At 39.9% G+C, this 15,254-nt stretch overlaps 1 protein-coding gene across 2 annotated transcripts; it reads left to right on the top strand.

Moving 5' to 3' along the window:
• The first annotated feature begins 1,622 nt into the window (after window positions 1-1,622).
• On the top strand, window positions 1,623-10,340 carry LOC127783375 (ubiquitin carboxyl-terminal hydrolase 14). Of its 2 annotated transcripts, none has more exons than XM_052310643.1 (19): window positions 1,623-1,854; window positions 1,945-2,125; window positions 2,630-2,760; window positions 2,834-3,170; window positions 4,002-4,096; window positions 4,311-4,444; window positions 4,528-4,584; window positions 4,691-4,768; window positions 5,314-5,368; window positions 6,140-6,220; window positions 6,353-6,551; window positions 6,626-6,683; window positions 6,754-6,876; window positions 7,424-7,512; window positions 8,434-8,523; window positions 8,603-8,776; window positions 8,895-9,019; window positions 9,229-9,355; window positions 9,813-10,340. In XM_052310643.1, the coding sequence occupies exons 1-19, from the start codon at window positions 1,759-1,761 to the stop codon at window positions 9,983-9,985; spliced, it is 2,403 nt and encodes an 800-aa protein (XP_052166603.1). In that variant the 5' UTR covers window positions 1,623-1,758; the 3' UTR covers window positions 9,986-10,340. The 2 variants fall into 2 exon arrangements, with proteins under 2 accessions (XP_052166603.1, XP_052166611.1); XM_052310651.1 differs by having other exon boundaries at window positions 2,648-2,760.
• The last annotated feature ends 4,914 nt before the right edge of the window (window positions 10,341-15,254 follow it).

Consider the following 15,254-nt stretch of genomic DNA (forward strand, 5'->3'; position numbering starts at 1 on the left):
CCCCAGCCTGTCCAAAAATACCCATGACACGGTTTGATCGATCGATTGCAACACAAATCTGTGAACAGATCATTGGTTCCTGATCAGAGATGTTCAGTTACTTCTCTGAACATTGATTTTTCTTCTTATCAGATAGGGAATGTGCATCTTTCTCTCTGATCTTCAGTTTGGAAGAACACTGCATCCTGTAGGGCTTTCACAATGATAGCTACACCTACATGGGAATTTTTGAGAAGAGTCATATGCATCTTCATCAGAATGATCAGAGGTAAATACAATGCTTAGTTGTTGCAACCATCATCACAGGTTTAACAGGTTCTCAGATTCTGTTTTGTTTAGTTTACCACTTGACTTTATAGGTTTATAACCTGGAGAAAAATGTATTTCTCGTTCATAAAGTGAGGAGGATAAAATGCCGTCCGAGTAGATGGAAAATACTGGTTTAATAATCCAAAATAATCTAGAGGTTCTAACCGTTTCTAAAACAGGCTGGGTGGAGTGTCATCTAATCCAACTTTACAAGAACTTTTTATCGGTTTTGAGTAGCGGAAATGCCTATCCGTATAATTATCAGGAGGAAAGCGGCAAATTCCACTCTACATTATTTAAGATCTTGAAGGTGTTTGGTACATCGCTCTAGCTAATAAAATCTTGGAGTAGTAGTGCCAAACTGTTCTTAGGCGGCATTCGGGAGGAGGGGTTGTGAACCCTTCATCCTCAATAGGCAAAACGAAAAATACGTATTATTGTATGATTAATTAAGTATTAATTTTTTTTAAAAAATGATTAATATGATTTTTTAAAACAGCTTTCTTATATATTTTTTTTAAAATACACCGTTTAGCAGTTTGAAAAGCGTGCGCGCGGAGAACGGGAGAGGTGAGTTGGGTATACTGGGGAAGAACACAGACTTTGCAAAAAAAAATAAGTCCTACGATGTGCACACGCACATCCCCGGTGTAATTGGGAAAAAAAATCATTAGGGATAGATGGATGTATCATTTTGTTTCACATGTTTATCCCTGGTTACTATTATAAGCCGTGTTGATATTTTATAGCCAATTCTTTTTGAGTTTGATCAAGTTTATAAAAAAATATAGCAACATTTTCAAAACAAAACAAATATATTATCATAATATATTAAATATTAGTTTTAGTGAAACTAATTTGGTTTTCTTTATAAACTTAATCAAACTTAAAGAAAGTTGATTAGAAAAAAACAAATTATAATATCAAACAAAGAAATACTCCCTCCGTCCCATAATATAAGGAATTTTGAGTTTTTGCTCGTAGTGTTTGACCACCCGTCTTATTCAAAAAATTTATGCAAATATAAAAAACGAAAAGTTGTGCTTAAAGTACTTTGGATAATAATGTAAATCAAAAATAAATAAATAATAATTCTAAAATTTTTTTTTGAATAAAACGAGTGGTTAAACAGTACAAGTAAAATCTTAAAATCCCTTATATTATAGGATAGAGGGAGTAGTATTTGTGCCTTTTCTGAAAGAAAATCTAAAAACAAGACAATAAATGCGCCGGCAAAAGCCAAACTAACCCCCGTGTTTAAATCGCCTCCCGTACAAGTCTCCTGCCCCTACCAATACCAACTTAACCCCTCTTCTTCCATCTCTAATCTAATCACTCCTCCCCTCTTCCACCCTCCCCCCACCTCGTCGCCTCGCCGTCTCCACCCCCAAAACCCTAGCCGCCGCCGCGCTCCTCCTCCTCCGCCGCCGCCCGGCGCCTCCCGCGGCCATGGATCTCCTCCGCTCGCACCTCCACAAGGTCCGCATCCCGGAGCCCGGCAGCCGCATCCACAAGGACGAGTGCTGCGTCTCCTTCGACACCCCGGTAAACCAACCACCCACCCACCCACGCCTTGTCCCCCCCTTCGCTCTGGTTTCCTAGGGTTAGGGTTTTGACGCCGATTTCGCCGTGCAGAGGTCGGAGGGTGGGCTGTACGTCGACATGACCTCGTTCCTGGGGTTCGGGAGGGAGCACGTGGCGTGGAACTACGAGAAGAGTGGGAACCCCGTGTACCTCCACATCGTGCAGCGCCGGAAGCCGGAGCCCGACGACGAGGCGGATCGCCCGCTGAAGAAGCCCACGCTACTCGCCATCGGTATGAGTGACAGCGCTTTCTCACTGATCACCATCGTGTATTTCATACTGTTAAAATTGTGAACGCATGAATCGCGTTAGGGTATGTGATTGTGTTTGGATGATGTGATCGTTTTCCTATTGCGACTTGTTTTTACCCTATGATCAACATCGTATTTCATACTGTTGAAAATCTGTATCCCCATTATCTGTTCCCCATTGTGGTAGAGACTTACCAAACTATGGTAGTTATCATATATCTTGTGTTCTGTTTGATCTGTTGAGCTACTGTGCTGTAGAGAAAAAATATGGTAGTGCATTGCTTTGTTTGCTAATCTGGAAACAGAGACCAACATATGGTGGCCATGTTGGTGAATTGTTTGTTTTGTGATATCTGTATGCTAGTTGTTTGTAGTTAGAATAGTTGCCTATGTCCTGGATTTAGATCTATATAGTTGTATTTTCTCTGTTCTGTATTCCCATGATGGCAAATAGATGAATGTGTTGACCATCTTTACTAATCCAGGTTTTCTACAATTTATAGGAGTGGAGGGAGGTTTCACTGATCAAGAACCCGAATACGATGAGGCTTTTGAAATTGTTATCTTGCCTGAATTTACTTCTCTCCCTTTTCCATCAATTGACTTGCCAGAGAAGGTAACTGTGCTTGACATAAGAGATTGTACTTACTTACTACATAGTAGTTACTTACTACTCTACAACTCCACAGGTTAGGATTGCAGTTGACAAAGTTATACTTGCCGAAAGTGCTGATCGAAAACAACAATTGGCTTCTTGGGTTGCTGACAAGAAAAAAGTCAGTGCGCATGCTATGGATCTGAAGCAGCTAGACAATGGTGTCATTGTGCCACCTACAGGATGGAAGTGCAGCAAGTGTGATAAAACTGAGAATCTCTGGTTAAATTTAACTGATGGCATGATCCTATGTGGGAGGCGGCTTTGGGATGGAAGTGGGGGGAATAATCATGCTATTGAACACTACGAACAGACTAAATATCCTCTTGCGGTAAAGCTTGGAACAATTACTGCTGATTTGGAAGCAGCAGGTAATGCTACTTGTGGACCTTTTACATATTTAGGCTTCCTCTTCTATTATCGAATACAACTTACGGTGACATTGGGTTGTCACCTGTGAAAAATTGAACTAAACCCCTTTTAACCTCTCACAAACTGTATCCTTTGTAATATCTAAATTAAAAGTGTCATATATATGATGCTCAACTTGGAATGCACTTTTAGAATACTATACTCCCTCTAGTTTTAAATATACAAAACGGTGGACCTTTTAAATTCGTTTGACTATTTGTCTTCTCTAGAAATATTTGTGCAAATAAACAAACATATAAGGCACTCTTAAAGTACATTTGATGACCACTTTACTTAACTAAGTAATTGAATAAACATTGTTGGTCAACGTTTGAGAAAAGAAGTGGATGGTGTCATATATTTAAAACCAGAGGTAATACTTAAATAGCTTTTAGAGATATGTTTGTTATAAATACTTGTCTTCATTCAGAGGCACAAAAAGTTGGAAAATGTTAATGATTTTGTGATTGGAGGGAGTATATTGCAATTATTATTGAATATTCACTTTAATCAGTAAGACTCGTTCTTAAATTCCAGAGTTGTTCCCTGGATACATACTGCTCGTACTTCATAATTTATAACACACAGCCCAATTAGCTACTATAAAAGTAATTTACACTGATATTTTAACCTTCCATTGAAATATTTTGCTTTTGTCTTATTTTAGTTTTAACAAAGAATATTCTTAAAGTCCTAAAGCAACCTTCCTATCAAGGGCATGTGCTGCTGAAGTTACTGTTGTTTTATATTTAAATATACCTATTCATACAAGCTTTTCTGTGACAGCTCAGACGTTTTCTCATACCCAGAAGATGATAGTGTTGAAGATCCACTATTAGCGCAGCATTTGTCACATTTTGGTATTGATTTTTCTTCACTCCAAAAGGTGAGTAGTATCATTTTCGATGACATTTATGAGCGATAATTTAGCTCTGCTCAATATGACTTGCTTTTTTTATTGTGATAGTAACAGATTAGTACTTTTTCATGGGAATAATATATTCTGTAGCATCTCATGTTCTTACTGTGTTTTCCCCTTTATATGCTTGTCTATCTGTCTAGTTTAGAGGCTATTTGATGTGACCCTTTTGTTCGTGCAGACCGAGATGACTACTGCTGAAAGAGAGCTTGATCACAACACAAATTATGACTGGAATAGAATACAAGAAAGTGGCAAAGATGCCGAACTTTTATACGGCCCTGGTTATACTGGCCTTGTAAATCTTGGAAATAGGTAGCTTTGGTTCATTGGTTGACGTCATGAATTTTCTTTTGTAATAATTTCTCTTATGTAATGCATGCGTTTCTTCTTTGCAGTTGCTATATGGCCTCAGTAATGCAAGTTATGTTTTCAACTCATCCTTTTATATCACGGTTGGTTCTACTTTCTCAATTGATACTTCAGCACTTCTTGTCTAGAGTTGCATTTTTTCCTTTTTAGTAGCACATGCTCTTGCATTTATTTCTTGCATCATTTCAGCTACTTTGAGAAGCAGAGCTTGAAAGCTGCATTTGCAATTGCCCCAGCTGATCCAACATTGGACTTGAACATGCAAATGTAAGTGTACACCAGCTGATTCTGTGTTTTTGCGTGTATTGGTATTGGATTAGTCACTATTCTGAGGTAGTTGGTGTGAGATGCAGTGTTACCTTCTTCTAATGCTAAATGTAAGGATAATACATAAAGCAGTTTTTTGGCCATTTATCCTGTATGGTTGTATGTGAAGAAACCGTAATTCAGGTACAATTACTTTTTTAAACACTTGCAATCACAAACAAAGTGATTCTTTCTAGGATCTTTTTTTTTTTGGTGAATCAGCACTTTCTTGTTTCTTTGCTCGCGCTTGGTAGCTGCTGGAGGGAATTCATCCTGGGTGCTGTAGTGGTCCAGTGTGCTAGACTCATAGCAAATGCTGTAATCAAACATATATCATGCTGTCCAAGTGTCCATTGAAGGCTTTGCATTTTGTTTCTAAGTGAACATTTTCCTCAATTCAATGCTACTGTGGTATGATAAAAGAAATCTAGAAAGAATCTATTTTTATGGAAGAAGTTTTAGTAAAAAATATTTCCGCTCTTATACTCATCACTTGACATTTTCAGGACAAAGTTGGCTCATGGAATGCTCTCTGGCAAATGCTCTGTGCCAAATCAGGAGGTAAGAATTTGTTTGTATATTTGCCTGTTGTTATGCTCTGTGTTGTTGGTAGTTACCTACTTACCTTAGCAATTTTGTTTGTTTCAGTAATGGTTCAATCTTCGAGTAGACTGCTTTCTTGTTTTATTTTGGATATGTGCACAAATTACAGCTTCTTAATTCTCTGACAAATATGGTCCCTATTTGGGTGGGCAAGTCCTCTCAAGTCTCAACTGATATACAAAACCTGCCTGCATTTAACTGTGTGCGAGAACTTGGAAGTTGGAATATTCCTTTTCTGTAGCATAAATTGTGACTCAAGTCAAATTCTAAGGAAGCTTTAATTCCTAAATGTGCTACACACAGCTTCCTGCTATCAAACATGGTGTAAACATGGAATCCTACCCACATGTTTGGAAGTTTAATACTATTGTGGATTTCAACTCAGCCAATATTCACTGATTGGATGCACAAATTCTTTAACTTCTATTCCTTCAATTCTATGCAATTTTAACCACTGGTCACTTTCAATATGAATCGAGACCCTGTCTGGAATAATGGAATTACTCACGATATAGTTCAATCCTATGGAATCTGAAAATGTTTGGCGTTCCTAACAGGGCCCAAGGTCGGGAGTACCATATACTTACTATACCTGCTAAGTTTTCTGATACATAATGTGATCAGCAGATCTCATTTTGATCCTATTCTCATTTTTTGATACTTACAGCCTGAATAGTACTTTTGGACACACTTTTGAATACTCCTAATTTTTATGTTCCATATTGATAGGGACAAGAAGGAATACACCCTCGTATGTTTAAGACAGTTATTGCTGCAAAGCATCCCGAATTTTCCAGTATGAGGCAACAGGTACTTTGGACCTGGAATCACACATTTTTGGTTGAGGAGCTACTTATTTGAATTTTCCTTTGCATCATTAACTGCAATTTTGGGTACAATTTTTTTTTCCAAATAGTCATTTTAACTCATCTCTTTGTCCAGGATGCGCTTGATTTCTTCCTTCATCTTATTGACCAAGTTGATCAGGCAAACACCGGAAACCATGAGCTGAATCCTTTTACAGGGTTCAAATTCATCATTGAGGAGCGTCTTCAATGCCCTTCTGGAAAAGTCTCCTATAACAAACGTTCTGACTACATTCTTTCTTTGAACATACCGTTACATGAAGCTACTAACAAAGGTGACTTTAAAACCTTTTTCCCTGTTGTATTATAAAGTTAGTGCATATATCCTTGACACCTGTGAGATGTGCAGAGCAGCTAGAAGCATTTCATGAGAAGAAAGCTGCAATGGATTTGGATGGAAAGGAAGTGTAAGTTGTTCATAGCTCATGCACTGTCTAATGAACACGACTTATGTTTCACTTTGCTTCCATAAAACAGGTCTAATGAGGAAATTGTGAGGCCTAGAGTCCCACTGGAGGCATGCTTAGCAAGTTTTTCAGGCGCGGAGGAAGTGCCTGAATTTTACAGCACTGCATTGAATTCAAAGACAACAGCAATTAAGTATGCATATCTTCATTGCCATTTGGTTCTATTATATACATGGAAATGTGGTACTGCCTTATTGATTGAATAAGAAATATTTCAAAATGCAAGCAAACTCATATCTGTGGCATGTTCAGTTTGTAAAAGACTGAATCTCTCAAACTTGCCTTATATGTAACTTGGCTAGCTGTAATTCAACTCAATATAGCAGATGAAATGTAATGCCTGAGCAATTCAACATTAACACATTACTGTGACTGGGTGTACTGCTATAATTTAGTCGTACTATCTTAAGACCATTACCGAGACACTTAATAGGGAACTTCCAGTCCTTGTTTTTTTAATTTCTCAGTGTGAGGTGTCATGACCTTGGTTTTTATTTTTGAACATGATTCCTCTGCTTATTTAGTCTCCTGGATTATTCACAATGTTTTGTTTCAACATTGTCCTTATGTGCAAATAGTAAAATGGTATGTTCATTATAGTTTTAGTATAGGTCTGTTTAATGATGTGGAAACAGGAGATGGCTTCTTACTAACACATTATATAACTTGTTGGTTTTCAGGACTGCTGGCTTTAAAACATTTCCTGATTACCTGGTGTTGCAGATGCGCAAGTTTGTAATGGAAGCAGGATGGGTGCCAAAGAAACTAGGTAATGTCCCTATCAAGTGTCAGTTGTCTCTCATGTGTGCTGACTCTAGATTCGAATAGTTGCCCCAAACTGTATGGCGGACTGATTTCCTGAAAGAACTAGCACTCTAGCAGTACCTATCCATATGATGACCTATATTCTTCGTATTTTCTGGCCCAGTAAACTTTTTATCCCATAATTCATGTTGATAGAAGTTGATTGGAATGAGGCTTTATTACCAGCGAATGATATTCCCTCCATTTTTTAATAGATGATGCCGTTGACTTTTGAACACATGTTTGATCATTCGTCTTATTCAAAAATTTTATGCAAATATATAAGATATAAACCATGCTTAATGTACTTTGAGTGATAAAACAACTCACAACGAAATAAATTATAATGGTCAAACGTGTAACAAAAAGTCAACGGCTCCATCTATTTAAAAAGGGAGGTAGTGTGATGTAACACATCGCATTGTTTGATGTACTCTGTCTCCAACAAACAATAATTTTGAAGTAATCCTATAATTTGGCAGGAATAACAACTAGGCTTTACTTCTAAGTTCTTAGTATTTCACTTCTCCTGTTTGAGAAATTTTGGAACCTGAGCTGGTTTCGTGGTGCATACACTCCCTCCATCCCAAAATATAACAACTTCTAGCCTTCAATATTTGTCCCAAATATAACAACTTCTCCACCTACATTCTCTTCTCAACTAGCCACAATCTTCCACCATTCAAATTCTCTACCTACCTCCTCTTCTCAACCAATCACAGCCTTCTCCCATTTAGTTCCACTTTCATAATAACCGAGTCCAACCTACTCCTTATATTTTGGGACGTAGGTAGTAACTAAGTTTCCATGTAGACAGTAATTCAGTTTCTTTTCACCATATTTGGTCATTTGTTGTCTTGAGTCTTGACATTGAATTTCCCCTCAGATGTATACGTAGATGTGCCAGATATAATTGATATCTCGCACATGCGCAGCAAAGGCATACAGCCTGGTGAAGAGCTACTACCTGAAGGAGGTTAGACTGTTGTTTATTAGATTTTCAACTTGATCAGATTTTCCCGATTGACTTTGCTGACTGCAACATATTCTTGCAGCTTCTGGTGATAACAAAGCTGAACCTGTTCATCCTGTTGCCAGTGAGGACATTGTATCTCAGCTGGCAAGCATGGGGTTCAATTATCTTCATTGCCAGAAAGCTGCTATTAGTACATCAAACACAGGAGTTGAGGAGGCGATGAATTGGCTTCTCTCACACATGGATGATCCAGGTCAGTATACAAACAGAAATGTTACATATTACTTCTTTGTCATCATGAAAGGATGATTGGCTGTCTTGTAATTTGTAACTTGACCGCTACAAACTTTAATCACCTTTCTGCTATACAGATATCAACGATCCAATATCTAAAGATTCACAGGCTGCTGAACAAACTGTTGATGAAACTAGCGTTCAAACTCTTGTTTCCTTCGGATTTCAAGAAGATGTTGCTCGAAAGGCCTTGGCAGCTTCTGTAATAATCTTCTGTTTTTAATTTCATCCATGATAGTTGATCTTTACATTTTCTTGTACAGTTCGCAATGTTGAATACCACTCAGAAAGTTGATATTTGCTTATTTTCATATAATGACCTTTCAAAACTGTCTTAGGGTGTTCCTTTCCTGTTGTCTGCAACCAACCTTTTTGATCGGAGGCTTATATTTTGTACTTCTAATGTGATAGGGTGGAAATATCGAGAGAGCAACAGACTGGATTTTTAGCCACCCTGAGGCTTTTAGCTCAGTACCTACTGATTCTTCAACAAGCAATATGGAAGATGATGATGCACACATACCAGATGGAAGTGGCAGTAAGTTTTTCTACCGCTTCTGTTTTACTGTTTCTGGTGCCAAGCTTCCAATCTCATGAGCTAATTTCATTAACATTCTGAACTGTTAATGTTGAATTTGTAGTTTGCAACATTTGAAAGATGACTTTGTACATGCCCTGAGCATTTCTGAATAACGATGGCACATTATCGTCAAGAAATGGATGTGGATTTACAATTATATGACCCATGTCCCATTTAAGTTTCCAAGAAAACTTACTTTTTTAATTTTTTTTTCTTTTAAGATATATGTAAAGAAATCCATGGTAGTGAATGATTAGCCAAACCATATAAAAGTAAGCTCCAAACTTGTCTCAGACTGTAGGTGTTTCCAAACCATTGGGTTCAATACTTCTAGATGGTTGATTATCTATCTTCAGTATGTGTGTCTGTGTGTTTTGCAGTTCTTGGTTTATTAACATTGCTCTATGCTCTGCAGGATACAAATTGATGGCGTTTGTGAGCCATATGGGCACCTCTACCCATTGTGGGCACTACGTTGCCCATGTCCTCAAAGACGGGAGGTGGGTAATATTCAATGATAGTAAGGTTGCTGCCTCTGTCGACTTGCCCAAGGATATGGGATACCTGTATTTCTTTCAAAGGATATAAAGCATTAGCAGCTGAAAGACTTCACAGGCAAGAAATACATTCGCTCGCTGACTTGAGTCTTAGTTATGGGCACCTATGATCAAAAGCACGGCGGATAGTCGGTGAACTTGCATGCAGATGGACTTAGAGCGAGTGTTGGTCACATCCTGTCGTGCTGACTTTAGACTGATCGATCAGCTGGGATATCGCTTTGTTCCATGGCATTATGCATTGGCACATTCAATTCATCTTTGTCGATCTATCATCTTAGCGTTAACATTCTGCCATGAAAACTTTGGACTGGCTCAACTTTTTACATATGAAATGGAAAACAAAAGGCAAGGGACGGTCCCTGATGCCGCATATATATTTTGCACATTGTAGCAGAGCGCTGGGTGTTAAAAGATTGGTCCTGGACACCAACACCAAGCATCCCCTTCGCCATCTCTCCTTGCCCCTTGCCCCTCTTACCTGGTGAGTTTTTCATTATACCCTTGTGTCCTCTGCTATATCATATGCGTATACAACATACTTGTAGAAGATACTCCTAAGAGATGAGCACTGCTGGTGTCTGGTTGGCTGGCTGTTCTACTTGTCTGTCCCCCCCCCATTTTGATTTGACGGCGTCGCCGATCGAGAGGCAGTGCTGGGCGACACGATCGCGCACATGCCGGGGGGCCATTTGGCACGGTTGGCTGTCCCCTGCGCCGGCGACGCCCACACCATGTCTCTGTCGCCGGCCGGGGCCCGGGCCCTCCCACATCGGCTGGCGGCGGGGCAGCAGCCACCTCATGCCGTGCACACGCCGCTGTCAGAATCGCACCCCCTCTATCTCATCTCATCTCATCTCATCTTGGGCCCAGCTCATCTCTGTCTTGGGCCTCCTGTCTCGTGCTGCTTCTTGTCGCCTGCCTTCTTGCCTACCCATACATCCATGCCTTCTCCAAACCAAAAGCGTATACTCCCTTTTCGTAAAATTAGACTTCGTGCGACGTTGGAACTCTTGCCCAATTAAAACCTTCCGCTTCACATTGTCCACAACCTCACCACATTGTAATTCTCACAGCCTCTTCATCATGGTAATTCCAATGAGAGTCACTCGCCTATACGTAATTCGTTGGTGACGATGTCTTCTCTGCCAAGGGTTAGCCGAGTTTGGGGATATGGTCGCACGCCTCACATTACACGTGCACAATGCAAGCCACCGACGCATTTGCGATACATATCACCTTGGTCACCCCTCACCCGTTAAAATTGAGATAGGCAAGAGCCACGGCTTTAATTGCACCGGCTAGTTGTACACTTGTTCGGGCCGCGTATACATGTCATCTGTCTCCATCATCGTTGTCGTCGCAGCAGTGGGTTCATGTCACGGTCACTCGCCTGGATGCGTGCTAGTGACTGCAATCACATGCACACCTTGCGTCATGCTTTACAAAACCGTACGGTAATCTTTTCAGTTTTTAAAATCATGGTATACCGCGTGATTACCGTGATAACCGCCAAACCGTGGCGTGGCGTGGCGGTAACCCCACCCTAAACAATTTGATAAACCTTGGCTTGTGTCATCTGTCTCAAAATATATCAACTTCGAGCGTTAAGAATTTATTTTAAAATATAACAATTTCAACACTGATGCTCTTATTTCAACTAATCACAGTAGTCTCTTATTTAATTTCCCGGTTTTGACCAATTTCAATGTCTCTTATTTAATTTCGCATATTTTGTTAATACAAGTACAAAACAAATATGCAAGTAAAAACAATTGTACATTAGAAATGCGGATATTTTGAGAAGGAGGGACCGAGGGAGTAGTACTGGTAATTAAAATCTTCGGGTTGCTTGGGCTGTCATCGTTGCGACCCAGCTGCTAGTTGTCATCTGAAGCAACCCTTTTTTCCCAGCATTCCGTGCCTGTCCAGCTTCAGCTTTCCAACCGCCATGGGCCTCACGCTGTTCGATCGACAAACATAATGTAGATGGAGACGTACATATATCTGTTTGACGAAGACTAATTAACACTAGTTGATCCAGGCTTAAGCTAATCAACCACCCAATCAGTTCAAAACACGCAAGCCACATACGTGTGGTGTCTGATCAGAGCACGTAGTAGCTGCTGCTGCTGCTGCTGCTGCAACTTTAGACATATTAATGCTGACAATGCTGGGTAACTGAAGCTTTTGTTCGATGTTTTTGGTTTGTCCAACGCTATTAGCATGTGCTTAATTAATCGTGTAGTCAGCCAGTAGGCTACGTGTCCATGTCATTGGCTCGATCTGCCTGCGTGTGTGTAGCTGGTCACTGCTCGCTGTACCAACACTAGGACGATTAATTCTAAGGTGTGTTTTGGTCCTTTTTGAGACAGCTTCCTTTATGAGGTCCATCTGAAGGCTGCCAACTGTAGTCAGCCATTGTTTTTTTTTTCTTTTTTTTTTAAAAAATACTTGTAGTCAGTCGTGATTCGAATTTAAGACCTCTAGGCTTGATATGCATCTGGCTGACACAAAATAATTGCAGTTTTCACGTCAGCTGTAGTATTGTATTGAAATATAAGTGAATTGCTCGTTTTTCTTGTCATCTTAATATTCAAGATGAACTAGATCGGTACATGCAACTCTATAATTTGCAAACTCATTATTGTGCAGTCACCCTGCTAGAAACAAGTAGAGCAGCAGGTAGGAACCACTCTAGTATGTGTCCATTGCATTGCATGCATGCAGTGACCTACAGTATGATGCAAGTTCATCTTTTTGGAATTTGTGTCAGTTCCATTTGTATGCATACACTGTTTTCTTTCTGCCACTGATAAGCACTGCTCGCTGAAAAGTACATCCCAAATTATAAGAATCTTTTTTATACGTCTTCAATTATATATTTTGATTATTAATTTATTTTATTTTATGCTCTCCACGAATATGAAATTAGTATCACATGAAAATATTTTAAAATATGAATATAGTGATATAACATTCATAATACTTAGCCTATATATGATTAGTATGCTTACTAGTTAAAAGTTGTAAAAAATTATTAAGTTTGATTTTCCTTAAAAAGAGTGTCTTATAATTTGGGATGGATGGAGTAGTAGTATTGTGCAGTACTCCCTACATACTTGTAAAAGAAGTCGTTTAGGACAGCGACACGAGTCTCCAAAACATAACTTTGACTTCTTTTTTCTATAAAAATATTTATTGAAAAGTGATATATGTATACTTTTATGAAAGTATTTTTCAAGACAAATCTATTCATATAATTTTTATATTTTCAAACTCAACAACTTGAAAGTTATTAATGATTTATATTCCCAAGGTTTGACTTAAACATTGTCCTTAACGACTTCCTTTATGAGTATGCAGGGAGTACTCCTGCATGAAAGGCCAACACAATAATGATTCACTGCATGTCTCTGCATCCATTCCAAGGAGGGTAAATAACCCAATACTGTATCGGGCATTGTCATTGGATTGCATTGCTTTGCTACTAGCTAGCATAGCAAGCCCAGCCCCAGCCCTGCAACATTCAGATGTTCAGAACGGCATCTGCATCTGCATTACATGCATGATGCAGCTTTCCCCAGTGCAATGGAGTTGATGATGCCTCTCGACCAGCCAGCTATCAGCAGCAGCTGCAGCTAGCAGCATCCGGCACTGTTCCTTCCATCGCTAACCACCTGACTGTTCATCTATGGATGATCATATCCGATCCCCATCTTGTTTGGAATGTACAGTTTGTATATCTGAATCTGATAGATTGATCTGGAGCCAAAACCAACATACAGTAGCTGTAGCATTACACATCAACACCACTGTCCCCCTGCAGTAGCACTGTTGCTTAGCCTAGCTAGCTGCAGCTGCCGGTGCCCCCCAACCTGACTGATTAAACATCGATGATATTATCCCTGTCCCTCCCGGCCAACCCTTCTGCAGTGAAAAGGCCATGCCATGGATTCTAGCTAGAGTACCTCGCTAGCTACCAAGATCAAGCCATTCATGCATGCTGTCTGCATTATGGAGTGGATTGAATAATACTATTAGTTTTCGAGGATTTTTGTCGGAATCGAACTGGTTCATGTGAAAATCCTGTAAGATTCCTGAAGGAGAGGCTTTAGTCTATCACATCCTTTTGTTTCTTTGGAGAGGATCGATGTTATCCTGGGAATTAAACGCTGGACCAGGTTGGTGGATCAACATTAATCAGAAGTTCAGAACAGAGGAGCATTATGGAGTGGATCATCATGTATGCACTCAGCATATGCCAATTCAGATTATTTCAGAGACCATTACGCTTTTGCCGTGCTGGGTGATCGATCGAAATCATGGTTGTGTGTGTCATCTGCCATATGATTGTGCCAGAAAACCCTGATCCTGGGTGGTCCTCTTTGGGGTCGCAGCTCATCTTGTTCATGGCCAAAGGTAGAAGAAAGAGGAGAGATCTAGAGTTATTATTACTGCGTCGCCATTAACTGCGCGTGGTGATTAAGAAGAAATCAATGTGCCTCGTTTGTCCTCCCGTCTTAATTGTGAAATTTACGGCCGTATTTACACACCGGCAATGTGTATGTATTGCTGACTGTCATGGTCAGTCACACACACACACAAAGAACAGTAGACAACGACGATGGCATCAAAGGGGAGGAAGTGGCAGCAACTTCTGTTACTGTTTCTGAACCACCATCCTTTTACAGCTTGAAAAGGAGAATAATTCAACGTGAAACCATCTCTCCCTGTTTCATTCCAGCTAGCAGTCTGTCTGCCGTTGTATTTGCATCGTGGTTTTTAGTGAGATCTCAAATACCGCTGGACGATGCTTGGGAGAGGTCAAATCCCAGCCTCTGCATCGCGAGATGCACATAACCAGCCAGTAGTTATATTCGTTCGGGCTCTAAAAGTTATTTTTGGCTCCGTTATACTAAAGCCAACCAATAGATATCAAATACTTAATGCAGTTAGATTTATCTGGGCTCTAAAAGTTTACTCGGTTCTGTCACGACAATCAGTGTCATATCGTTTCAATCGTTTGTAGTTAGATTTATCCGGGCTCTAAAAGTTCACTCGGTTTTGCCACAACAACTAGCGTTATGTCGTTTGTAGTTAGATTTATCCGGACTCTAAAAGTTTACTCGGTTTTGCCACCACAACTAACGTTATATCGTCTTGTAGTTAGATTTGTCCGGACTCTAAAATCTTACTAGGTTCCGCCATGACAGCCAGTGCCATATTGTCGCGCCTGGCTGTCGTCGGCGGAGTAGAGCTCACTCCATCTCCAGCATCCTATCCTACCCTTCTACTGG

Source organism: Oryza glaberrima, chromosome 1, assembly GCF_000147395.1.
Source record: "Oryza glaberrima chromosome 1, OglaRS2, whole genome shotgun sequence".
In the NCBI taxonomy this organism is placed as follows: Eukaryota; Viridiplantae; Streptophyta; class Magnoliopsida; order Poales; family Poaceae; genus Oryza; species Oryza glaberrima.